This window comes from Clarias gariepinus, chromosome 1 (genome assembly GCF_024256425.1).
Source record: "Clarias gariepinus isolate MV-2021 ecotype Netherlands chromosome 1, CGAR_prim_01v2, whole genome shotgun sequence".
NCBI lineage: Eukaryota > Metazoa > Chordata > Actinopteri > Siluriformes > Clariidae > Clarias > Clarias gariepinus.
The window spans coordinates 51,202,501-51,230,000 of NC_071100.1; the positions used below are offsets into that span (position 1 = coordinate 51,202,501).

At 42.9% G+C, this 27,500-nt stretch overlaps 3 protein-coding genes across 3 annotated transcripts in view; 2 read left to right on the plus strand and 1 right to left on the minus strand.

Moving 5' to 3' along the window:
• Window positions 1–1,551, plus strand: part of prkci (protein kinase C, iota) — an 8,228-nt gene extending 6,677 nt beyond the window's left edge. The window contains exons 17-18 of the mRNA XM_053501780.1: window positions 112–227; window positions 350–1,551. Of these exons, the coding sequence (XP_053357755.1) occupies window positions 112–227; window positions 350–437 (204 nt within the window). The 3' untranslated portion in view covers window positions 438–1,551. The remainder of the gene's footprint in view (window positions 1–111; window positions 228–349) is intronic.
• Window positions 1,552–4,765: 3,214 nt separating this feature from the next.
• On the plus strand, window positions 4,766–12,455 carry skila (SKI-like proto-oncogene a). The gene is made up of 9 exons (XM_053502608.1): window positions 4,766–4,847; window positions 5,730–6,500; window positions 6,605–6,910; window positions 8,509–8,559; window positions 10,078–10,145; window positions 10,238–10,362; window positions 10,494–10,702; window positions 10,838–11,059; window positions 11,204–12,455. Exons 2-9 carry the CDS (start codon window positions 5,796–5,798, stop codon window positions 11,441–11,443), a joined length of 1,926 nt encoding a protein of 641 aa, XP_053358583.1. The 5' UTR covers window positions 4,766–4,847; window positions 5,730–5,795; the 3' UTR covers window positions 11,444–12,455.
• Window positions 12,456–13,558: 1,103 nt separating this feature from the next.
• Window positions 13,559–16,357, minus strand: gpr160 (G protein-coupled receptor 160). The gene has a single exon (XM_053500145.1). It carries the CDS (start codon window positions 16,241–16,243, stop codon window positions 15,254–15,256), a length of 990 nt encoding a protein of 329 aa, XP_053356120.1. The 5' UTR covers window positions 16,244–16,357; the 3' UTR covers window positions 13,559–15,253.
• Window positions 16,358–27,500: the final 11,143 nt, after the last annotated feature.

The following is a 27,500-nucleotide window of genomic DNA, read 5'->3' on the forward strand; positions in this document are numbered from 1 at the left end:
GATTTATTCATCTGGACTGCAGACAGATGAGTCATTGTGTGAAACTGATGACGGCTTCAATCTGTAATGTGTGTGTGTGTGTATGTGTGTGTGTGTGTGTGTGTGTTACAGATGGAACAGAAGCAGGTGGTTCCTCCCTTTAAACCCAACATCTCTGGCGAATTTGGACTCGATAACTTCGATGCACAGTTCACTAACGAGCCCATCCAGCTCACCCCTGACGATGAGTAAGTGTGTGTGTGTGTGTGTATGTGTGTGTGTGTGTGCGCGCGTGTCCATCTGTGCACTCTCCTAGTAACATTATCACTGACCACATCATTGCTTCAAATCTGATTTGTGTGTGTTACAGTGATGTGGTGAAGAAGATCGACCAGTCAGAGTTTGAAGGTTTCGAGTACATCAATCCGCTGCTGATGTCAGCTGAGGAGTGTGTGTAAGGAGAGCGGGGCGTGTGTGTGTGTGTGTTTTCTTGCACACAAATTGTAAATCTAAGAAGAGGTCTAATCTAAGATGAGGTGTGTGTGTGTGTGTGTTCATGGAGCTACCAATGTTTTAGCTCTTAATTTTTTTTTTTACTCTCTAGATTTGCACCTCGTTTTTTTCTCTCTCTCTCGCTCTCTTTTATACACACACACACACACACACACATTTCCTGTCCCTCTTCTTTTGGACCTTGGACACTAATGACCAAATAAAACTCTACACTTGGACACACACCATATATCAGCAGTCATAATCATGTAGCTTTCTTATGCATTCCTCGACAACACTAAGTCTACACACTACTCTCATTCTGTATACTGTGTGTGTGTGTGTGTGTGTGTGTGTGTGTGTGTGTGTGTGTGCTGGCCTTCCTGCCTTTTTGTTTTTAGATGAAATGAAACACTATTGGAATTCCACTGTTCTTATTCCTGTTATTTTTTTATTATTATTATTATTATTATCGCTGTTATTATTTCTGTTTCTCTGATGAAGCTGTTAAACTGGAAAAAAAAAATCTGTTTTAAATAAAAACACATGGGATAATAACGATGTTTACACTCGTCTTACAGTGATTGCACTTTTATAACTTTTATTTATTTTTTTGTTTTTATACACTGATGCTGCTGAGTGCTGTGGTCTGATTGGTCAGAAGGTGTTGATGCATTCTCTGTAACAGCAGCCCTGACAATAGCGCAGGGTTATGTTAATGCGCTCCCCCTGTCTAATGGATTACCGTTTCTATGGTAACAGTGTGTATGGACAGGCGAGGGAACAACGCACTGGTTAAAGCTGCTATAACGCCGTCATATAAGAGGAGTAAAACAGTTGGGGTTGTGCTGTTATTAGGTGGTAATAAACTGTTTATTCAGCAACTCTTCTATCGGTCTGCATTGCATCATGGATTATTTTCATACAAAACATAACATCTCCGCGTCTTTTATTCCTCAACTGGAGTTGAACTTGTTCCACTTCTTGAAGGTTGAAGTCAAGTTCTCTCATGTAAGGCGATTCCACTGAACAGCTCATCAGTGCAACAAATCAAATAAAGCCAGCAATGATGTCACATGATCAAGTTTGCATTCTTGTTTTACTGCATATTAAAGAAATTCCTTTGAAAAAAAATTCTGAACCAACACGAACATGTGTGACATTCACACTTTACAAACTCACACTCGCTGTAAGTTTTACACCCTGAAGTTGTCAACACACAGTGCACAGATTCACACTGACCTCTCGACCCCACTGTCTCCCACTGTGACCCACTGACCCCTGCTGGCCTGTGCAGTCACATGACCTCGGGTCACAAGGGTCAAAGCTAAGGCACCATTTGTTAAGTCTGCATTTAACTGAATTTCGCTTTGGGTGATTCTAATGCAACCTGCAGAACCTGATTATTCTTAAAAACAGGTTGATTGCTAAATGTTTGAAACTGGATCGCAGATTTAGAATGAACGCTTATGAGACTTTATTTAGTCTCATAAGCGCATAAGATTGTGAGTGTGAGTGATATGGTGTTGAATCGTTGGTGTTCATTTGATGCCAAACATTAAATTATTAAGTTATCATCTGATACTGAAGCATGATTTAGTTAAGCATTTTAATTGAGCTTGGCTTATGGGGTAAGAGGTGAGGCGTATAAGACAGGAAAAACAGTAGAGCTAAACTCTGCTTCTTAAAACGATTTTAAGTTTGAGTTTTAAGTACATATTTAAAATGCTTAACTCCTCTGTCATGAAAATCTGACCGAGGTCAGGAGGTCACAGTGGGAGACAGTGGGGTCAAGAGGTCAGTGTGAATCTGTGCACTGTGTGTGAACTGTGTTTGTGTGTTGACAACTTCAAGTTAAAGCTTTTAACTCAAAAAAGTTAACTCATAAAAGTTCTGACACTGGAGTCTCCTTCCTTAGATTTTCCTTTTTACATCTCCTTATAGAAAACTTTACCATGTATATGTGTGGAGGAGGTTCTGTGATCAGGCCCTGGGACTGAAATAAAACACAAACATGGTACCTTGGGCCACATCCGTCACTGTTTTCAGAGTGTGAACTTATCGTAGTGTTGCTAAACGTGTGTGAATACACACCAATTCTTTTACATCTCAATACAGCGTGACAAATGGCTTGTGAGGAACTTTCTCACAGCAAGGCTCAGCAAGGTTTGTTTTGGAATATAGTTTAAATAATGTGATATTATATAGGGACATGTGTGATAAATACTCTCCATACACTGATTTCAAAACCTGCGTAATCGTAAATATGGTGATGTGTTCCTGATCCTAAAGAAAAGGAGTCTCCAGTGTCAGGGCTTAAAGCTGTAAGTTGTTGGGTTTCTCAGTACCATAATTTTTGTTTTGGGTTTTTTTTTTTTTAGAATGAAGAGAGGCTGGTGAGAGAAGTGTTTCTAGAGAAAACAGGAACTCACTATATTTAATGTAACTATAAATAGATAAGTACTTTCATCCATTATGTTTTTATTGTTGACGAATTTCTGTGGTATAAGAGAAATTAGACACTTTAGAAGATATAAAAGTTTTTACTACTTATAAATTATCATAGTTACATATTAACTACACATGCTAGCACCTTAGCAAATTAGATAAAAACATGAAAAACAGTAATTTAACTTAAATTTTAATTTAAAAAATTCTTAATTAAAAAATTACAGTATTTTAGAGCGAAAAATTTGGTTGTCTGGCACTAATCAATTGCTACACTGCAAAAACAAATGACAGCTAGTGAAATATTCCTGAACTTAGGCAAACCTATCTATATTTTTTTTAATAAGATTAAAAGAAAACAAATATGAGATAATTAAGTTTATTTTTAGTCAAACGTTACTAAAATTGCGAGAGAAAATAGTCTTGTTCTCTTGGCAGATAATTTACCTAGTTTTCAGGAATTTATTTATGGAAAGCTGCAAAACGATCTGCCAATAGGTAAGATTTACCTAGAAATAAACTTAATAATCTTATATTAGTTTTATTAGTTAATCTTGTTTTTTTTTTTTTTTTTAAAAAACTAAACAAAAAAAGGTTCAGCTTGATTCTGGAATATTTCGCTTGTAGTGTAGCGGTTAATTAGTCTCATAAACAACCTAATTCCAGCCATATTAAATGATGTAAAAAAATTTTAAAGTCATTTCCCAACACATCTGAGGTAAATTACTATTTTTTGGATTATTTTATCTCATTTTTGCTTTCACTGTGGCTTTACACTTAATGATTATGTGCTCGCTAACAGCTCGCTAAATATCTGGAAGATAATTTATCTAGTTTTTAGAAATGTATTTCCTAAAAAGGAGCAAAATCATCTGCTATTAAAACAAACCATCTTCCGCTTGCAAATTTTATTTACATTTGACAAGAAATAATGTTAGCATGTGAGATAATCTTCACTCTACCCATGAAGTAATAGATGGATATGAGTAGATTAAGAATATTTCACATGATAAGACACGTGCTTTTTCCCTCCCATGTAGCAGTTGATTAATGTCATAAACCACCTTATTTTAGTGATAACCTTTTTTTTTTAAAGTAATTTTCCAGCACATCTGAGGTAAAATACTATGCTTTTGATGATGATGATGAATATTTTACCTCAGACTTTAGCTAGCTTATTATGCTCCTGCTTAGGTTTCATTGTTGCCTAGCAACAGTGTTTAGACAAGTTTAATTACTTCAGGCGTGTGTGTGTGTGTGTGTGTGTGTGTGTGTGTGTTCAAATGATCGTTGTTACTGTGATGACAGTGCGGTTAATATTTTGTTGTTGTTGTTGTTGTTGTTGCCACCTGATTAAAAAAAAAATCTAGCATAATTTTAGGGGCGTGGCTTCGGATCAGCTTTAAAATCGAGGATTCGGGTGAAAGCAGAAATAAAAATGTATAAATATATAATTTGTCTCTCAAGATGTGAAGAATACTGTAGATTTAATGGTGTTAAACAAACAAACTGTAAGGGAGACACAGAGATCCACAGAGTCCCCGTTTCCTTGTGGGTAAAAGGACTTTGAAAGCTATGAATAACTGAAGCGACTTTACGGAAACGCTGACGAAAACAGCCCGGGTTAAACTCTGGCCTGGATCTCCGCGGAAATCATTTCGAAACTTGAACTTGTTTCCCCGCGTCGATCGAAAGGGAAAAATCCGTTGTATTTTAGGGCACGCCCATATATCGAAGGACACGCCCCTCTCAATCCCCTCATTGGCTAGCGTTTATTTTGCGGAGGATCCAGACAGCCAATCGCCTCGCAAGAGGGGGCGGGGTTTGTACGGAATACGGGTAGGGAGTGCAGTCTAGTGACGTTTTCATGTCTGGCGCTGACGAGAGAGACATAGAGACAGCCAGACAGACAGAGACAGAGACAGACGGTAAGTCCAATTAAGTCTTCTTCAGGTTTCGTGTGTGAGCAGAAAAACGATCTTAAAAAAGCGCGTGTACGTGTATCATCAGATGTTTTATCATATATGTGTGAATGGTGTGAATAGAAAAGCGAGACGTTCTGAGGCGATTTTTTTTTCCTCTCTCGCGCGCCGATAACATCAGCAGAACGGTCGTTAGCCGACGAGCTAACTAGCCTAGCTTCTCCCTCAGAGTGTTTCCGGTATTACATACGCATTTAAACGGATCGTTTTTTTCATGTAAAGCGTTTTCTTTTTCTCCACCTGGAACATTCTATTTCTCTCTCGCTCGCTCTTCTTTTTCCCCCGTGTGTGTGTGTGTGTGTGTGTGGTGGTTTTTTTTCCCCTCACTGGGTTTAGCGCATTGAGGCTGTGTTCTAAATGGAGGTATGTAGTGCGTTGCACGCGCAGCAGGCGCCGTTACAACGCACAGCCGTGTAGGGAGCCTAAGTAGGGGGAATTGCTGCGTTTGTGCCCGAGCCGCAGCTCCAGCGCTCTATTGATGAGTCTGTGTGATTTACCTCAGACACGTCTCTCTGTTCTCTCTCTGTTCTCTCTATTCTCTCTCTCTTCTCTCTGTTCTCTCTCTATTCTGCTGTAAAATGTGACACACGAGTGTTTGCGAGTTTAAACAGTTATTCTGAGAGGAATTTGTTATAGAGCTTTATTACAGACAGAGAGAGAGACATTTTTTGTATAAATGATGTGAGGTTGAAGGTGAGGCAGGTAACAGAGAGAGAGATGAAGGTGAGGAGCGATGGATAAGAAAGAGGACGATGATGATGATGATGATGATAAATTGCACTGTTTTTTTTTTCACTCTTTACCACAACGACTGTTTTGTTTCGACAGGAAGTGGCGTGCGTCTTCCCCCCCATGCCAGCACTGATACACTGAGACACGGAGGTGCGAGACAGCATGGCGAGCGTGACGGTGCCCGTTAGAGACGTGAGCGCTCTGCAGTGCGGGATGAAGCGCGCGTGCAGGGAACGACTTGAGGATGCGCCGATAAAGAAGCGTGTGATGGCAGAGATGAAGATGCGGCGCAGGGTGAAGCGCGAGGACATGGAGAGCGATAAAGCCCTCGACCTGAGCCCGGGGCTCAAACACACTCTGGCTCAGTTCACGCTGAGCAGCCGGAGCTCGCTCGGCGGCCCGGCCGCTTTCTCGGCACGCTCCGACGCGAGCTCGCCGCAGGCCGCGGCGCCGCCTCTTCCTTCGCCGTCCATCCTGGGGGCGGGGCCTCTGTTGGTGCCAAGCGACCGGTCGACGGAGCTGACGCAGGCGGTGCTGGAGGGCGAGTCGATCTCCAGCTTTGTCGTGGGCGGAGAGAAGCGCCTGTGCCTGCCGCAGGTTTTGAACTCGGTGCTGCGAGACTTCACGCTGCAGCAGATTAACGCCGTGTGCGACGAGCTGTACGTCTACTGCGCCCGCTGTGACGCCGACCAGCTGCACGTCCTCAAAGTGCTCGGCATCCTGCCGTTTAACGCCCCCTCATGCGGCCTCATCACTCTCACCGACGCTCAGCGGCTCTGTAACGCGCTGCTCCGCCCCGGGTCCGCCCACAGCCACGCCCAGCCTGGTGTGAAAGCGTCAGCGGTTAACGGCCAGTATGGCTTCCAGGTGAGTAGCAAAACAGATCGTAGTCTCCTTAACCGTTGGAGCATGGAGTTATTTCATAATCACAGACGACTAAAACGTTCTGCATGACTCCCTCTGACCACCAGGTGGAGCACCAGTGCCTGGGGAAGTGCCGCGGCGTGTTCGTGCCGCAGTTCTACGTGCGTGCAGACGCTCCCTGCGTGCAGTGTGTGGAGTGCCAGTTGCTGTTCTCGCCTCGGAACTTCGTCATGCACTCGCACCGCACGCCCGACAAGCGCACCTGCCACTGGGGCTTCGACTCCGCCCGCTGGCCGCGCTACCTGCACCTGAGCCGCCGCTACGAGGGCAGCGCGGACGAGACGAGACTCGGTGCCCTGCTGGACCAGATGAAGGAGAAGTTTCACCTGAAGACAGACACGCCTCCAGACCGGGTGAGAGCGGCTCGCTGTTACAGTCACACTGCAGCTCAGAGAGAGTGTGTGTGTGTGTGTGTGATATGACCATGACATTCTACATTTATTTTTCTATTAACATGAGAGTAAAGACTGTTGGCTTGGCGATGTGACTTCCTAACTGAGGGTCAGTAACAGAGACAAGTGTGTGTGTGTGTGTGTGTGTGTGTGTGTGTGCGCGCGTGTGTGAGAACGAGAGACAAGTCTGTCTGCATTTGTTCTGTAGAGTTGCTTTGATAAACCACAGCCGACCCAGTTTTACAACAGGTGGTCTGTCTGTCTGTGTGTGTGTGTGTGTGTGTGTGTATCAGAGGCGAGGGGGGTGGTAGACAGAGACATGCTTTGCTTCCTTGGTCACGGCGGGTCACACACTAATAAACCGTCTGCAGCTGGACTGTGTGTGTCTGTGTGTGTAAGAGAGATAAACAATACTGCTGACTCAACCTGTTGTTTGTCTGTCTGCGTGTCTGTTTGTCCTTGTACATCCGTCCCTTGTTATCTGTGTGTGTAATAAACACTAATGATGACTCAATACAGAATCATCTGACCCCACACACACACACACACACACACACACACACACACACAGTCTGTATGTTTTGCAGCGATTAGCAGATAACATACACAGGACATTAACACGACTGACTGTGACATCACTGATTAATCCAGTCACTGATGGGAAACACACACACACACACACACACACACAGACTGTATCTGAGTGAGCATGAGTCATTTTGGGGGAACTTGTCTGACTTCATCACACTGCTGCTGTGAATCAGCACCAGCTCCAGTCTCACCGTCACCATCTGCCTGGTTTCATCAGAGAGAGAGAGACACACACACACACACACACACACAGTCAGACAGCCCGGGGTGAGGAACGTTTCTGTGAAAGTGGGAGCGAAAGTTAAAAAGTGAACAGAGAGACCCAGAGACTGAGAGAATAGTTATAGTTGTTATAAACACATCTGGATGATGTCATCACTTCTGGACTGAACCTTCTCGTTCTCATAGAGGTGTCTGAGCAAAGTGTACACCTCCTTCTGTCTGTCTGTCTGTCTGTCTGTCTGTCTGTCTGTCTGTCTGTGGCTGCATTTCTCTCACTCTGCATTCTTGTGTGTGTGTGTGTGTGCGCACACGTCAGGCTCCATTTTCTCTGTGGGATTTTTCCGGAACATTGTCTGCTGTCTCGTCTGACACCATAACCACATCCTCTCTGTCTGTCAGCTTGTGTGTGTGTGTGTGTGTGAGAGACACAGAGTCTGTATCAGTCTGCAACACACACACACACACACACACACACACTCCCCTTCCCTGTGGGTTACGGAGCTGAACAGTTGTCAGCAGCTTCAGTTTCAAAAGTTTCCATACCCACATACACACACACACACACACACACACACACACACACACACACACACACAGTGCTTTCTCTGACATGACGCTTTGTGTGTGTGTTCTTTTTTTTTTTTCGGTTGTTTCTAGACTGTGTTCTGGACTATAACCCTGTGTGTGTGTGTGTGTGTGTGTGTGTGTGTGCGTGTGTGTGTGTGTGTGTATGTGTGTGTGATTAGGTTGTGGATGATGCCGTCACTTTAAAGAAGTCCGATCCTTCAGCTGATCAGGTGTGTGACGCAAACAGAAACACACACACACACAGGCTACAGTATCTTTCAGCTTGTTATTTGCTTCATTATCCTATTACATACGGTGCTTTTTAAAAGTATTCACACCCCTTGAACTTTTTTATTGTGATTTTATGTGATGAACAAACACAAAGTGGAACAGAAATCAAACTCAAAGTTTATTTGTCTCACACACACACACACACACACACACACACACAATGATATGAAATTAAATGCTTTTATAACCGTCCATAACCTAAGAATATGAAATACAAATATAATAAAGAATATAATGAAAATAATAAAGAAAAATAGACTATAAAAAAGAAGAGTGTATTAAAGTATATAAAATATCAAATAGAATACTATAAAAATCATACAAATATAGAAAACTGAAATTTACACCATGTACAAGTCATAAAATAGAATTGAAAGGAAATTGAAATAGAAAAGCAGTTTGGAAATGATTAATGGTTTTTAAAAATGTTTTACGAATAAAAATCTAAAAATAATAGTGTGGCATGCATTTGTATTTACCCCCATTACTCTGATTCTTCTAATTAACATCCAGTTGATCGGAGCTCCTTCAGAAGTTTCCTAATCAGTAAATAGAGTCGACCTGTGTGTAATTTAATCTCAGCTGTTCTGTGAAGCCCTCAGAAGTTTGTTAGAGAACATTAGTGAACAGACAGCAGACAGAAGACAAGGAAAAATGGTGGAGAAGTTTAAAGCAGGGTTAGGTTATAAAACAAAAATTATATATATATATATATATCCCAAGCTTTAAACATGTCACGGAGCGCCATCATCCAAAAATGGAAAGAGTACGACTGCAAAACCTACCAAGACATGAGCATCCACCTAAACTGACAGGAGAGCATTTTTTTTCTTTTGTTTTTTAATTTTTCCCTGATTTTCTCCCTAATTTAGTCGTGGCCAATTCCTCCCTGTCACTAGGGGGCTCCCACATTAAGGCTCCTACCACTCAGTCAGGAGGGCCGAAGTGTTTCCTACGAACCACGTGACTATTAATGTGAGGGCAAAAGGTACCCCTCATCCCTCTCCTCTGAGAGAGCGCGGCCAATCAGCTCTCTCTAGACCTCTGGCTGCAAGAGGTTAGGGCATCCCCCGGGAATCGAACTCGCGATCTCCGGATGATGGGGCGAGAACTTTACCACTGCGCCACTCGGAGGCCTTGACAGAAGAGCAGTAATCAGAAAAGCAGCCAGGGGGGCCATGAGAACTCTGGAGGAGCTGCAGAAATCCACAGCTTAGGTCGGAGAAGGTGTTCTGGTCAGATGAGAACAACATTTAACTTTTTGGCTTAAAAGCAAAATCACTCACCCTGAAACACACCATCCTGACCAAGAAACACGGTGGTGGCAGCATCATATTGTGATACAATTATATTCTCCAAAAGTTTTCCTTCCACTTCCAGATTATGTCTATGGATACTTTTGCAATGCACTGTATTTTAATTGCTGTGTGTGTGTGTGTGTGTGTGTGTGTGTGTAGGGTTTCCTGGCCTTCACTCGTCTGTGTCCTGACATTAAACAGGAACCTCCTGCCCCGGTCCATCCCAGGTACCAGAACCTCACACAGTTCCCCTTTTCTATCGTTACTTAGTAATATGTGTTGTAAACTGAGTCCGTGTGTGTGTGTGTGTGTGTTACAGCTACTACCTGTACCCGTATGATAAGATGATCGCCCCCAACGTGTCCCTGCAGAAGAGCGGTGACGGTGATGGATCGGACTCCCTGGGAACCTTGCTGAAACAGCACTACAGCCGGAGAACACACGGTCAGCGCAGACGCGCGCGCGCACACACACACACACACACACACACACACACACACACACACACACACACGGCCGCGCGTCAGAGATTCCAGCCAACGCTGGTCTCACTTTACACCTTTCTCCTTCCTCAGACGTCTATGCAACAGCTCCGTCCGTCGTCGAGGAAACGAAACGTCACCGCGGCGATGAATCTCGTCCGCCCCCTGCAGCCGTCTCCATGGAAACAGAGGGGAAGGAAGAGGACGATAAGGAGCAGCTGGTGTTTGAGATGGTCCACATGTACAACAGTCAGCAAGAGAAGCTGAACGCTACGCTGCACACGCAGAGGGAGCTCGAGACGGTCAGACACTCTCTCACACACACACACACACACACACACACACACACACGTACACACGTCTCACTGTCTCAGAGTATCAATGACCACTTTGTGCTCTTTAACTATAACCCTGTGTGTGTGTGTGTGTGTGTGTAGGAGCTGCAGGTGGTGTGTGACGGCGAGGCGGAGCGATGGAGGCGTTTGTGTGTGGAGCAGAGTGAGCTGCAGAGCGAGCTGGAGGCGGTGCACACTGAGCATGCTCAGAAACTGGGGCGGGTTCAGCAGGAGCAGAGGGAGCTGGAGCGGAGACTGGAACAGGTCCGGCACACACACACACACTGCAGCTGCCACAGCCAGGAGGAGCAGTACACCACCCAGGTACACACACACTCACACACACACACACACGTTTAATACAAGTGAAACTGTTCAGCTCAGAATAACCCACACGCTAATTCTGTATGTCCCTTCCTGTCTCTGCCTGTCTGTCTCTTTCTGTCTCTGCCTGTCTGTCTTCCCCAGCTGTGTGATCTGAGAGTGAGACTGGAGCGTGCGGAGGCAGAGAGACAGGAGCTGCAGGACGAACTGAGGAGAGAGAGAGACGCTCGGGAGAAACTGGAGCTGCTCATCTCTCAGCTTCAGCAGCAGATCACCAGCTCGACCAATCACAGCCCTCGGAGCGTCTCATCAGCCAGTCACAGCCCTCAGAGCCAACACACACACTCACCTGCAACCACACACAGCGGCGACGAGTCATCCTAAACACACACACACACACTCCGAGTTGAGGACTGGTTTATACTTCAACCTTCTATTATTATTATTATTATTATTATTATGTTGATGTTGAGATTTACTCTATTAGTGTGTGAGCTGTCAAGCGCACACACACACACACACACACACAGACAGTGCTAACAGTGACATAAAGATTCACGTTAACATTCTCCGTAAAAAATATGTTGATTAACTATTAACCATAAATAATCAGTAATTAAAACTTTATTAAATAGTTTTTTTTCACAGGCTGCATCCTGTTCTGTTCATATTTATTTCATCTATTATTATTATTATTATTATTATTATTCACAAATCACTGACTCAGCGTTATACACACACACACACACAAGTGCGCCACTCCAGGAGTATAAAAGGGCGGGGCCCTGCAGCACAACCGATGATTGTGATGATGGATCTTCATCTTTCTTCATACTGGTAGCAGCAACACACAAACACACACGCGCATGCTAACATGCGCTAGTAACTAACACTGGAGTTAAACACCATCCTGCGCGGTGTGACTGAAGGACGAGCGTCTCCACACAACTTCACAGATAATCCTAATAATACGTTTATTATTCATATTTATAATAATCTCACTTTATTTATGGTCGTTTCATCTCACCTCCTCCTGTCCCGATCCATTATTTCACTCGTATTTAAACTTTTCTGACATTTTTGTGGGTTTTTTTTTTTTCTTTTTGATCTTCAGATTTTTACCCACGTGGTGTAAATATCGTTTTGTCCACGAGGTGGCGCTGTTTGGTTGGTTTGATGGTTTCAGTCCTGCATGAGAATGGAACATAATTCACGACGCTGCACTCCTACCTCATGTTGACGAAGAGAAATCTATTAAAAACAATAAAAAACATTTTATATATAAAGATAAAAAATATTTACAGGCTAGAAGTGTGTGTGTGTGCGCGCGCATCTGATGTAAATAGGGCTTGTACAGATGATGAGCTTGAAATAAATTAAACTTCTTTAGAGTTTAGGTGTGTTTCTGCTTCTTTGACTCTACTGTGTGTGTGTGTGTGTGTGTGTGTGTGTGTGTGTTAAATACTTATTTTCCTCCATAAATATTCCTGAAGAAGTCAGTCATTTAAATATTGGAATTCTTATATTGTACACAAGGGGGCGCTGTGCACACACACATAATCACAGCGTAACTGCGCATGCTCTAACAATACATGATCATTTAGGATAAAGGGGTAAATTAAGAGTGTCCAGGGCCCTGGGGAGTGACTCCCTAACCCTGTCAAAACAATGTACTATTATTATTTATATTCATAAGAACAGTGTGTGTGTGAGGAAACCTGGGCCATGCAGAAACAGATGGGAAAGAGGAAAATCAAGACACAATAAATTGTAGAATAGAAAAGAGAGAGAGAGAAATAAAAGTGCTTTATGAGCTCAATAGACAACAATCATAAAATCAGAACAGAGAACACGTCACTATAATTCTGGATTTTTGTCAACATCATCAGACCTTGAAAGTTGTATTTTAATTGTGTTCATTTTATTGGATTTGTCTAATAATCAATATATGTTTTTCATAACTGTCGAACAATTATTTCAAGATTCAGTAAGGCATCTTTTAATATCTGGCTATCTCTAAGTTATTATGAAAAATACATTCTTGTTTTTTTTATTTAAAAACAGTAAAGTATTTATCATATTAATAAAATCGTCCTTAATTTTATTAAATGTAATATTTAATTAGAAATACACTATTGTGTGAAAAACATATTAAAAATAATAAATACACGAACACCCATCGCTGTTGAGATCTGTGTATAAAAGCGAACTTCAGTGTAAGTTTGTTTGGGCAGCGGGCGGTGCGGGGCCGGTGGTGTTTACACACGCAGTCACGGGCGATTATCAACTCTTACATCAAAATGTGGGCGTGTCAAGGCGTTCCCATCTGATCTAACAAGAGGCAGCAAGTAAACCTCATGTAGGCAGGTGGAGTCACCTCTAGATTATCGTTATAGTCAGTGGTGGGAAAAGTAGCCAAAAGTATCACTCGAGTAATGACAGTGTATTATATTATATCTATATTATAGTATAATTATAATAATTATATATGCTAACATTAAATAAAACAGCTAAACTAACCGCCACATGTTTCCTCAGGTTTTACTCAATTAAAAGTAAAAATATACTGCAGTAAAACTACTTAAAGACGTAAATGTAAGTCGTTATTACCCACCGCTGGTTATAACACTACTAAGTAATACATTTAACCTATTCGATTCCCACCTGTGTGTGTGTGTGTGTGTGTGTGTGTGTGTGTGGAGTGTGCATGCTCTCCCTGTGCTTTGTGGGTTTCCTCCAGTTTTCTCCCACAATCCATGGGACACGCAGATTAGGTTAACCGCTGTTCCCAAAGTGCTGTGTGTGTCTGCGTATGCTCTTTCAATGCAATCAGTCATGCTTTAGACAAAACAATAAATAAAATTTTACAGGAAATTTAATTCCTCCACATCCTCTTCTCTCACACCATCTAACTTCATGTCCTCTCTCACTGCCTCCATAAATCTCCTCTCTGGTCCTCCTCTAGACCTCCTGCCTGGCAGCTCTGTGTACGAGAGGAACAACGTAGCGACTCGGCCTCGGGGTAAAAGGCGCTTATCGCCGACTCGTCAGAAAGAGATTCGTACACTCGTCGATATTCTTGGATGTTCCACAGACAATTCATTTAAATAAGAACGATGAGTGAGAAAAGTGTGTTTGGAGGACGTGTGAAGATGAGTGAAAGTCTCGCGTTCAGTGCGTAAGAGTGGGTCGCTCTGAAAAAACTTTCGTGCCCTAAAAGCCTTTCGCGTGGTTCGTGCTCACCACAAGTGAGGGTTGCCTGGTTTCCTTACACCACGCTGATCGGTGAAATACAAATAATATCGGCTAATAAGCGTGTCATAGGGGTATAAACATATTTATTTATGTCATCAGGGGCAACAGACTGGTGGGAGGAAACAGATTCCTTTCGTACGTCTGTAAAACCTGCAGCAGCTTGACTCCTTAACATATACTGTATAAATAAACAATAAAAATAAACAACAAACATTTTTACAGCAAGTACGGAAATCTCTCTAAAGCCCGGGATAAAATCGTCCGAGTGAAGTGAGGCAGCTCGGAACACAACAGCGTGGCGTGGGGCGAGACGGAGAGGTGTGAAGATAACGATTAACAGATCTAACCCTCCGCAAGGACTTCCACCGCCTCGTGTTCAGACGCGAGAATCAGTTGGGGTAACACTCGAACCACCCTGCAGCTGTGTGTGACTGACGCTACTTCTAGTTAGTAACCTAGTAACCTAGACTAAGTCTCTACCCAGTGATGGAAACTTCAAAGCACTTCTGTAAGTCGCTCTGGACCAGATCGTCTGCTGAAAGCCTGGATGTAAATGTCACCGGCACCGACTCGTCAAAGAGCACGATCAAATAGAAGTTTCCTTCTATCTGACTTCTCTTGGAGTCGAGTGACTCATTACATCCTTAAAACTGATTTTTTATTAAAGCCTGGTACGTGTGTGAATATTCACAGAGCTGTTACTTATCCATAAAAGCTGAACCACAGCAGCGTAGTTTAAATATTTACAGAGTCAAAGTCCATTTATTCACATTTTATTGCCGGCCTCCGCGATTACTGCCGCGTCTTATCGTCAAAGAAAAATCCACAGTTCACGAGTGTGAAAGTCGTCCCAGTCCTGAGGAACATCACGTACGCCTCCGTCTCCGTGACAACAAAGTTAATCCGGAAAGGAACAGCAACATCGCAACATCCTCAAGTTCACCAGAATGAAAAAGTCGATAAAGATAATGATGATGATGTCACAGGACACTGATCTGTAGTGTGTGTGCGTGGTCGAACCCCCTCCTGCACACTCCCACAGCGGTCTCCGTGGTGATCAGGCGAGTCTGCAGATGTGAAGCTGTGAAAGTTTTCTGCACTGAAGCTCGATTTGTCGTTCAGCAGGCAGACGTGTGTGAGACGTGTGCGACTCTTCCACGTGTCATCCTGCGTGTGAGCGCAGAAGACGCAAGCGCAGCTCCTCAGGGTGGCTGCGGTGAGCAAACTGTGAATGAAACACAGCCAGACGGCGTTCATGTCCAGGTACGGAGGAACTTCTGTCCTGGATGTCAAGATGAAGAGCAACAGGAGCAGGAAGGAGATCCAGGTGGACAGGAAGTGACACACACGCTCCCTCTGGAGCTCAGTGTTTATCCTCCTTACAGAGCGCGTGTAACAGGCAACAGCCACCAGCATCAGCAGCGACGCCCAGGCCACCTGCCGGCTCTGAGCCCCGCCAGTCAGGTGACAGCGCTGCAGAGTGAGGTGATCGTCCTGGTCTTCGGTGAGCGGGTGGAAATCGGGGATGGAGAGGACGTACGACGCGGCCAGAACCCACAGCAGGAACGCGGCGGTGGCATGGATGAGCGTGTGCACGGGACGGGGCCGGTTGCAACGCGAACTCCACAGGACGTCCAATCCGAAGAGGATGAAGACGGGCCAGTGCAGAACCCCTTGGACGGAACACGCCGCCTGCACCAGAACACACACCTGGTACTTAGTGAGACGCAGCCCGAAAACCTGAACGTCCTGCGCCAGGAACACGCAGGTGATGCTCAGGTGCAGGAGGGCGTCGACCAACGCCAACGACACGCAGAACACGCCCCAAAAGCTTCGTCCCACATGACCCTTCTGCACCACCAACACCACCCAGTTCAACAAGGTCTTTATCCACAGAGACACCAACAGGGTCGCCATGGTAACCTCCATTATTCTCTCCCCTTCTCTCTCTCGCACACAAACTTACAAATGTCTACCTACACACAACATACATACACTTACACTCATGCAAATACGCTGTCACACACACACACACACACACACACTCTCTGTCTCTGTGAGCAGCTCGGGAGACTAAGTGTGCAGTTCCTGGTTTAGTGCAGACTTTATGTCACAGACACACCTCATAACCCTACCCCCAAACATACACACGCGCACACACACATGCACGCGCTTTCAAGTGCATTCATGTGCACATACACGCGCACACACACACACACAAAAGGAAAAACATAGAAGATCCTGAATTTAATTCAACTTAGTGTGTGTGTGTGTGTGTGTGTGTGTGTCACATAAGAGGTACTACTTTATTTTTTTTATTTGTGCTTTACAAAACTTGCATCAACCTGCCTGGCCTAAACACACACACACACACACACACACACACGCTTTTTCAGTGTGTTGGACTGGTTTGTTAAGGAGTTTGTTTATACTGCTGCGGTTAAAGCCAGCTCATGAGATGCAGTTTGGCAACAGATATATATGTGTGTGTGTGTGTGTGTGTGTGTGCGCGCACGTTAGGAACACACATTCATTTATAAATATAGTTTTACAAATACATTGTATTTACAATGCATAGTCTGTAGTTTTATAATTAAATTTGAGTCTATTTTATTTGTTCAGTGATTTTAACATCGTCATCGTCACAAAGCAGCTTCACACCATCAACAGAACATTATATAAGTGTGTATGAGATGTGAGTGTGTGTGAATCAGATGATCAGATCGTCCCTGATGAACGAGCCGAGGGTGACGGTGCTGAGGGAAAAACTCCCTGAGATGGTAATAGGAAGAAACCTTGAGAGGAACCAGACTCAACAGGGAACCCATCCTCATCTGGGTGATAACGGATAGCAGGGATTGATCTGCACTCATACTGTGTGTTAGGAGGCTGGAAGTTCAGAATAACAGGAGATGTGGAGAAGTTCATCTGGAGTCCAGTTGGTTATTGGAGACTCAGGTAGACTGTAGGAAACTCCAGTCCTGAAATATGGAGTGACTGCAGTCACGAGTCCTCAGAGAAACAGCTGTCTGTATCAGAACGGAGGACAGGACCGTCTTCATGGTGAAGCGGAAGCGTTCCCAGTCACGAGTCTGACAGTTCCGGAGGACAAGGGGGTCTGGATCACTGGCAGCTCAGGAGAGAGAGAGAGGGAGAGAAGGTGGGGGGGGGGGGGGGGGACAAAGGCTGTGTAGAATATGCAATAGTAAAGTTTATAAAAGGGGAAAGATTGAATCCGCTTTTATTATAAATATATTATATTTAATATATTTATCAATATACATAACGATATGATATAGTGGTTTGGACCAAGTGAGATAAATGATCAAATTAGACATTCTTGTTTAGACATTCTTCCTCCGTCGTTAGTAATAATTTTACTTGTGATAGGTGTGTGTTAGTGAGCACTCTGACGGAGAAGATATCAGCGTTAGAGGAGCGCATCCAGACTTTAGAGAGGGTTAGACAGTGTAAAAGCAGTGTTATTCCCGTAGCGGACAGTCTGGGTGCCACAGGCGGAGATAACCAGCCCTCGACTCCGGCATTAGAGCCCTCACAGCGGGGCGAGTGGGTGACGACTCGGCGGCATACTCGTTCAGCCAAAGCTAACGCTAAGGCTAGCCCACCGGAGCACACCTCTTCTGCGCTTCACGTGTCCAACAGGTTTGCTCTCCTCAGTGATGCACCCGCTGAGAAACCTGAAAGAGCTCTGGTTATAGGAGACTCTATAATGAGACACGTAAAATTAGCTAGACCTTTAGGGGCACCAGCGGCAGTGGTTAGGTGTATCCCGGGAGCCAGAGCACCGGACATAGCAGGTAATCTTAGGGCTCTAGGACAGCACAGGTTCTCCAAGATAGTAGTACATGCTGGAGCTAACGATATACGCCTTCGTCAGTCAGAGGTTAGTAAGATTAACTTTATAGAGGTGTTTAAATTAGCGAAGATGATGTCCAATGGAGTAGTATGCTCTGGTCCCATCCCAATGAGACGTGGTGACATAACTTACAGCAGGTTATAGTCGCTGAACCGCTGGATGTCCAGGTGGTGCTCCGAAAACAACGTGGGCTTCATAGATAATTGGAAGACCTTTGAGGGCAAAACTGGCCTATTAGGGCGGGACGGTGTCCATCCCACTCGGGAAGGTGCTGCTCTCATTTCCTGTAGTATAGCTTATAGTCTCAGAAGAGATAAATTTGGATCAGACTGAATGCGCAGCCGGCACCTCTGATCTGAAGCTAGGACTGTTAAATATTAGATCTCTCGCATCTAAAGCAGTTATAGTTAATGAAATTATCACAGATCAGGAGTTTGATATACTCTGTTTAACAGAAACTTGGATTAAACAGGACGAGTATGTGGCTCTAAATGAAGCTAGTCCTCCTGGATACAGCTACATACACCAGCCTCGGTTAACTGGTAGAGGAGGAGGCGTCGCAGTTATTCACAATGATAATCTGACTATTGTACAAAAACATGGACACAAATTTAATTCATTTGAAATTCTTTATAGTAACATAAGTGTATTTAACTATATTAAGTCAGCTCAGTCGATTCCGCCAATTGTCATTTACAGACCTCCAGGGCCGTACTCGGAATTTCTTAGTGAATTTGCAGATTTCCTTTCAAACCTAGTCGTTTCTGTAGACTAAGTGTTAATTGCTGGAGATTTTAATATTCATTTTGAGAATCCAGAAGACCCTCTGAGAACTGCATTTATGTCCATACTGGACTCAGTAGGAGTAAATCAGTGTGTAGTAGGACCCACTCATAAAGCAGGTCACACTTTAGATTTAATATTATCCTTCGGATTAAGGATAAGAAACATAATTACAATTCCACAGTCTGAAGTTATCTCAGATCACTGTCATGTCTCAATTAAAGTGTGTCATAGTGGTAATGTAGGCACAGCACGTATTAGAAATTAGAACATAAATGGCGTCAAACTAAATTGTTAGTATTCCAAATAGCATGGAGGGAAAGCATCCTGAACCAGTGTTGCTAACTTAGCGACCTTGACAACTTTTTTTTTTTTTTTTTTTTTAAACGCCTAGCGACAAATCTAGCGACTTTTGGACAAAACATTCCAAATGTCGCCAGTACTGTCCTGTAAGCGCAAGGTCTTGCTTTCTCGGTACAGTTACTCGTCTCCCTGTGTCTGCTTTGAGCAGTGAGCGCTAGCTCCGGCTGAAAGGAGCAGCATGTTCTCGTGACCATACGGCAGCTGACATAGATGTGAATGAGCTGCGCATGTGCAAACGGTGTTGCATATTGTTATATTGGACACGTGAGGAAGGATTAGGGAAAACACGCAGAATGCTAATACGACATAATTACGTCATCACTATGCAAATATACAAATGACGTCATCTAGCAACATTTGGTGACTTTTCAAGCAGACTTTATTAACACTGTCCTGGACTATAGAAAAGCTCAGTGCCGCTAAATCAACGTATCTCTCCACTCCAATCCTAGATTTTTATTTAATACCATAGCAAAATTAACTGAAAACAAGACCACTGCAGAAATCTTCACAACAACAACATACAGTAGTGAGGAACTTTTTCAATAACAAAATAATAAATATTAGGCAAAAAAATCAGGCTTTGAAACCAGACAATTTAAGTGATACAGATGATAAACTAACCAGACCACATCAGAAGGTAGAATACTTTACTCCCCTTGAAGCGAGAGAACTAATTTCACTCATCTCCTCTTTAAAATCGTTAACCTGTATATTAGATCCTATACCGACACATTTTCTTAAGCAGATAGTTGCAGCAATAACAGAACCCCTGTTGAAAGTAATTAACTGTTCACTCAGCTGTGGGTATGTTCCTAAATACCTTAAATTAGCAGTTATTAAACCACTAATCAGGAAACCTGACCTCGACCCCTGTCAGCTGTCAGTGATATCAAACCTCCCCTTTATCTCTAAATTTCTGGAAAAGGTAGTAGCGGAGCAGCTATGCTCATATCTACATAGGAAAAGCATACATGAACTGTATCGGTCAGGATTTAGGCCTCATCACAGTACAGAGACAGCGCTCGTTAAAGTGGTAAATGACCTCCTATTGGCCTCTGATCAGGGTTGTGTAACTATACTTGTGTTACTCGACCTCAGTGCAGCTTTTGACACCATTAATCACGCTATTCTTCTTCACAGATTAGAAAATGTAGTAGGAATTAAGGGTACAGCCCTCTCCTGGCTCAGATCCTGTTTGACCAATCAGTATCAGTATGTAGACTTAAATGGTGATTATTCTGCATGTTCTCTAGTGGAGTTTGGTGTTCCACACGGTTCAGTTTTAGGTCCACTGCTTTTTTCCCTTTACATGCTTCCTCTGGAAACATAATCCATAAACATGGTATCGGTTTTCATTGTTATGCTGATGACACAATTATACGTTTCTGCAAAACCAGACGAGAAAAACCAGTTTACTAAAGTTGAGCAATGTGTGCAGGTTATAAGAGATTGGATGATAATTAATTTACTTCTGCTTAATCCTGATAAGACAGAAGTTCTAGTCATAGGACCACAAGCAGCTAGAAGTAAGCTTTCTGATCACACTGTGATTTTAAATGGCCTTTCTGTTCCATCAAGTGCAACAGTAAAAGACCTCGGTGTGATTTATAGATTCCAGCTTTTCATTTGAAGCACATGTAGATAATATTACCAGGATAGCATTCTTTCACCTCAGAAATATTGCCAAGATAAGAAATATATTGTCGCTAAACGATGCAGAAAAACTAGTTCATGCTTTTATCACCTCTAGGTTGGACTATTGTAATGCCTTACTGTCTGGTTGTTCAGCTAGGTGCATAAATAAACTTTAGCTAGTCCAGAATGCAGCAGCAAAAGTCCTCACTAGAACCAGAAGATACAGTATAAGCACATCACCCCTATCTTATCTTCACTTCATTGGCTGCCTGTAAAATTTTGCATAAATTTTAAAATACTACTCTTGACATATAAAGCATTAAATGGTCTCGTGCCGCAATATCTGAGTGACTGCTAGTGTCTTACAATCCGCCACGCCTACCTTGATCAAAGGATGCAGGCTGCTTGTCAGTACCGCGTATTATGAAAAATACAGCTGGGGGCGAAGCTTTTTCTTACAAAGCCCCAAAGTTATGGAATAGTCTTCCAAATAGTGTTCGGGACTCAGACACAGTCTCAGTGTTTAAGTCCAGGCTAAAAACCTATTTATTTAGCCAAGCATTTTTATAAATAGATTTGCCTTAGGTAAAGGAGCAGATCTGGGGGACTCATGGACGTAGAGTATTATGGTGAACTGGTATGTTTAGATGCTGTCTTCCTCACTCTCATTGATCACTCAGGTTTGCTGACGGTGAGGTGATTGGTTGCTTTACATCTCAGTTCCCCCTCATGTTTGTGTTTCCTTCTGGCTCCTCCCTTTTAGTTATGATGTCATAGTTAGTCCTGCCGGAGTCTCTGCTTGCACTCTACAGTTAATATACATTCACATTATACATTGTGTGACTGTGACCATACCTAACTGTTATCTCTCCTTCTCTTTCGCTCTCTTCCTCTGCTCTCTCCTCTTTCTCCCTCTCACCTTTTTCCTCTACCTATCTCTTTGTCGAGATACACATGTCGCTCCTGAGCTGCCAGTGATCCAGACTCCCTCTGCCCTCCGGACCTGTCTGACCCATCCTGGAGTCCTGCATGGATGCCCCATGTGGTTTGCCTGAGACGTGTGTGGTGACGGGGATGGCTCCACTTTTCCATGAAGGTGGTCCTGTCCTCGACTGATGCAGTTGTTCTCTGAGGACCTGTGACTTCAGTCGCTCAATAGTTTGTGACTGGAATTTCCTACAGTCTACCTGAGCCTCCAGGAACAAACTGGACTCCATTTAATTGAACACATCTCCTGTTTTACTGAACTTCCAGCCTCCTAACACACAGTATGAGTGCAGATCAATCCCTGCTATCTGTTATCACCCAGATGAGGATGGGTTCCCTGTTAAGTCTGGTTCCTCTCAAGGTTTCTTCCTATTACCATCTCAGGGAGTTTTTCCATCAGCACCGTCACCCTCAGCTCGTTCATCAGGGACGATCTGATCATTCTGATTCACACACATTCACATCTCATACAGACTTAAATAATTCTTTTAATTGTGTAAATCTGCTTTGTGACAATGACTATTGTTAAAAGCGCTAAACAAATAAAATTGAATTGAATGAATCGGACATGCTGCAGAATAACAGGTGGAATAATAAACTATATGAAGTTGGCTAGTGATGCGAGTTTCTCACTGGTCTTATGATAAATCCTAAAATCCTCTTACAACAGAACACAAAACAAGAAAAGGTTCAGTTTCTTTTAACTGCTGTGGTTGAATTGTGGCTGTGATGTTGTAATAAAGCTGAAGGCCAGGGTGGGGTCAATAAACGGGAGCTTGAGATCACCAGGGCTGAAAAGTAAGAAGTGGAGGAGGAGGAGGTTCAGTAACATTAAAACATGTTCAGTTACACAATAATCTGATATTGAAATAAGTCCTAATGTTGATGTGATAGAATGTAATATCTAACCTACTTATTTTGACATTTTAAAACACTAGACATGGCTAATACAAGAGATGTTCACTGCGATAACACACAATCGGCGTAGAGGACAGCATGGCATAATCATCCTAATTACTAGACTTAGTTATACACAAGCGAATTCTAGAGCACACGTAAGGTGCACCACAGGCCGATATGAAGAAACACATACAGGGGTTTTAGAGTAAAGTGTTATCTGAGGATCTGGAAAAATAAAAAGAGGAACTTAATTGAAAACGCTTAGGGTAAGAATAAAGGGAAATAAAAACTACCCAAAACAGAGGAAGTACAAGAGGACTTCGCAATAAAGAAAAATCCATCTGTGAATAATTGCAATAACAGGAGGGCAAACATGGTGCACACAACATGATAATCAAAGGGGCTGAATTCATTATAATAAACATAAAAATATAAATATAAACACACACCCATACTTACGAGCAATTTGGGAACGTCAATTCACTTAATCTGCAGGTCTTTGGACTGTAAGAGGAAACCACTACACAGAAACATACACAGACCCACGGTGGGAATCGAACCCATCACCCTGAGGTGACAGCACTAACCTCTATGACACCATGCCACCTTTATTAAAATATAACCAGGTCTCACGTCTCCACAATGAAAGATTTTGGGAAGACTCCTTGCTGAGGTGTTTCTTTCTTTTCATGTGTGTGTGTGATGATGTGTAGGATGAGGGGTGTGATCCTGTTTTCCTAAAGTCTACCCGAGCAACAATGATTACCCCTCCAATAACCAACTGGACTCCATATGAACTTCTCCACATCTCCTGTTATACTGAACTTCCAGCCTCCTAACACACAGTATGAGTGCAGATCAATCCCTGCTATCTGTTATCACCCAGATGAGGATGGGTTCCCTGTCGAGTCTGGTTCCTCTCAAGGTTTCTTCCTATTACCATCTCAGGGACCATCAGCACCGTCACCCTCGGCTCGTTCATCAGGGACGATCTGATCATCTGATTCACACACACTCACATTTTATCTAAAGCTGAATTCTAGCTCACTAAGATGAAATAACGAAAGAAACTACAGAATTAAGTTATTTTCTCAGCTGGTCTCATCGTGTGTGTGTGTGTGTGTGTGTGTGTAAGAGAGAGAGAGAGAGAGAGTGTTTCTCCTGCTAGGATGTGACGTTACATTCCTGCGTTTGGATCATTAAAAAAAAACGAGTGTGTGATTATTGTTGGTTTTTTCCACATGATCTACATTGTCATTTTCCGGGGACTGAAACCAGACCGAAGTCGTGATTAAGTAATTAATGGTTATTTGATATTCCTCCATCTGTGGCGCTGTTTCAGCTCGTGACCCTGTTGAACCTCGGACTCCTCGTCTCCTCGCTGCTGATTATTTCTTTTTGTGTTCTTGATGACTTAATGTCTCACACCTTTCAGCTTCAGGTTCCATTCTAAGCTCAGTGTGTGTGTGTGTGTGTGTCTGTGTGTCCATCTGGAGTTTTACAGGATTTTCAGATTCTCAGGTTTCTTCTCACCTTCCAGGAATCAGCAGGTGCATCAGTGGTTAGAACACCTGCGGGGCGTGTATGTGTGTGTGTGTGTGTGTGTGTGTATGTGAGTGATAACATCATTCAGCAGTCTTGTTGCCTTAGAGTTCACTTTTCAACTTCTAATCTCACTACAAAAATGTGTGTGTGTGTGTGTGTTTAGCTGTGTGTGGTAACGTGTATGTGGGTTTACTGTTTAATGCCTGTCTTGCTTGTTATATGGGTGTGAGGAGAGCGCATGAAAGGGCTGTTTGGCGTCTTGCTACGTTTTTGAAAGACATTTTCTTCTCCTCCTTTTCATTAGAGAATATTGAAGTTAAAAGTTAAAGGTTTATAGTGTGAGAGTGGGCGGGGCACCATGGCCGTTAAGTGCGGTGGGAGGGCAGGTCGGGTGTGAGAACATCTACCCTGCGTGTGAGAGGATCCGCGGTACGAGTCACCCTCCGTCTGTCCCAGGTACACGGGTGGGGATCTCAGACGTGCTCCTGTTTATTAAGAACGAGGCAATAATGAAGGAGCTGGCCCGCTCCCGGAAGGTTCGTCAGCCCCATGAGAGCCATCCAGCCTGGGTGCAGAAGCTCCAACATGAGACACGTCCTGTCCTTCCGCTGGCGGATTTTAATGGTTTTAAATAATCAAGAAAAAACACTCTCAGTGGGAGGTTCTTCACTATAAAAAAACAATAAATATGTAAATAAGTCTAACATTGTTTCTTTAATAAAGTGTGTTAAAGTCACTCTCTCCCTCTTTACTGTACCTCTCCCCGTGCTTGCTGGGTTTCCTCCTGGTTCTCCTACAGACCAAAAACATGCTCTGGAGGCTGAGAGGTGTTCCCAAATTACTCATAGTGTGTGTGTGTGTGTGTGTGTGTGTGTGTGTGTGTGTGTGTGTGTGAGTCAATTAGCTGTAATTAAAGCTCATGTGTCAAGTCAGAGTAAAGGACTGAGGGGAAGCTAATCCTAAGCAACATCACCGCTGGTGGAACCAGAGGAACCCAAACCTGTTGGTAAACAAACAACAATTAAAGCAAAGCATTCAACACACCCTGCTGACACAAAACTAAAAGCAACAAATGGTTTTAAGAGACTAAATACACAGCAAAGCTCACACACACAAAGCAGGGCTTATTTTCATATATTATTTCCATACCAGAGAGCAAGAAGTCAAACAGTGTGTCTAGAGTGAACACACACACACACACACACACAAGCTTTAATTCCCTGCTATGCATCAGGTCTCAATGGGTTTCCCTCAGTTGTACAACATTGCCGTGGAGACGGACAAACACACGGCCGCTTTAATTCACCTGTGTGTGTTTCACTCCGGAGCGTCTCACCTGCTCTCTCTGAGCCTCGAGAGTAAACCTAATAAACAACATCATAAACAATAACATCACAATAAAAACAACATCTCAATAAAATTATATTAATATGAGTTCCATGCCGAGAGCTCGTTCGTAAGTCCAGTTTGCTTATAAGTCCAGCAAACATTGTCTACGTACTAGGTTACGAACACAGTTGGCTAAATAAAACATGTACATGATCTCGTCCTCGTTCTTTAGAATCCACAGATGGTTGAATGATTCATGTTAAAGGAATAAGCGACGTCTGCCATCTTTTCACCACGCTGTATTCTCTCAGTTATTTTCACATTTGTCTCCATCGTTATTGCTTGCCACTTCTTGGCAGAACCTCTGCGCAGAATAAACCTCGCGAGCGCGGCCTGATCACTGCCAGGTTAGTGTCGCAGTCAAGTCAGGAAGTTTCTAAATCTCAAGGCAAAATAAAAACTAAACAACAAAAAAACATTGTGTGTTGAATTATTTATTATTTAACTGTGTATTATTTTCTTTCCTCAATATAATTTGTGTTTCTGATGGTGAGGTGAAGCTTCATTTAGGTGTTGAGGTTCCCAGGCAGTGGTTCCACCAAAAAGTTCATTTCATAAAGCTTCATTTAAGGGCTCATTATACTGCCATCTAGTGGACAAATTGTGTGTGTAGCAAATAGACCCTAACATCACAAACAGCACAATTAATATGGACATGCAGCTGCAAGTCTGAAGACTCTCAGTCATGCAGGTGAGGCATTGATGTGAAATTTCACAGGGAGCCAATGCAGTGTAGATAAGATAGGGGTGATGTGCTCATATCGTTATTACAGTCAATTAAACACACAACATTTAAATAGCTGATATACATAAAAATATAAAAATATAAAATTATATCCAAACGTATATCCTCTTTGCTTGTGTTACTTGACCTTAGTACAGCTTTTGACACCATTGATCACACTATTCTCCTTCGTAGATTAGAAAATGTTAATTAAGGGAACGGCCCTATCCTGCCTTAGGTCTTTTTTGATTGATCTTTATCAGTTTGTTGATGAAAATGGTGACTATTCTAAGTAAGATAAGATAAGATAAGATAAGATAAACCTTTTTTAGTCCCACAAGTGGGGAATTGGTTCTACAGTGAAGTTTGTTGTTCCACAGAGTTTGGTTTTAGGCCCACTGCTATTTCCTCCTTACGTGTTCACATTTTTAAAAAAGAAAAAATGAGGTGACTTGTTTTTATTTTGCGGTCAACACTGTCAGACTTTTTTTTTTAAATAAATCTTGTGGTCAACCTGTTCAACTGCTCAAGTTCTTCTAACATCAGTCTCAAATTATATTAAATTTGGGGTACTTTTTTTAAATAATGAATTTCAAGCTAATTAAATATACATCTACTTAAAGCTGGAAAAAAGTTTGATGCTAAAACTTGTTGCCATTAATATGTTTTGAAGATGTGAAAATTGATTCCAAAGTGTAAAATGTAATAGTTTTGTATCTGTAAAACCTTCCATCTTCCAACGTTCATATCAAAAATATTAGAAAAAGTAGTATCAGCTCAATTATGCACATTCTTGCAGGAAAACAACATCCTAGAAGAATTTCAGTCAGGTTTTAGGCCCCATCATAGTACAGAAACTGCACTAGTTAAGATTGCAAACGACTTGTTTTTAGCTTCAGACCAAGGCTGCATCTCAATACTAGTCTTACTTGATCTAAGTGCTGCATTCGACACCATAGATCATAATATTCTCATAGACC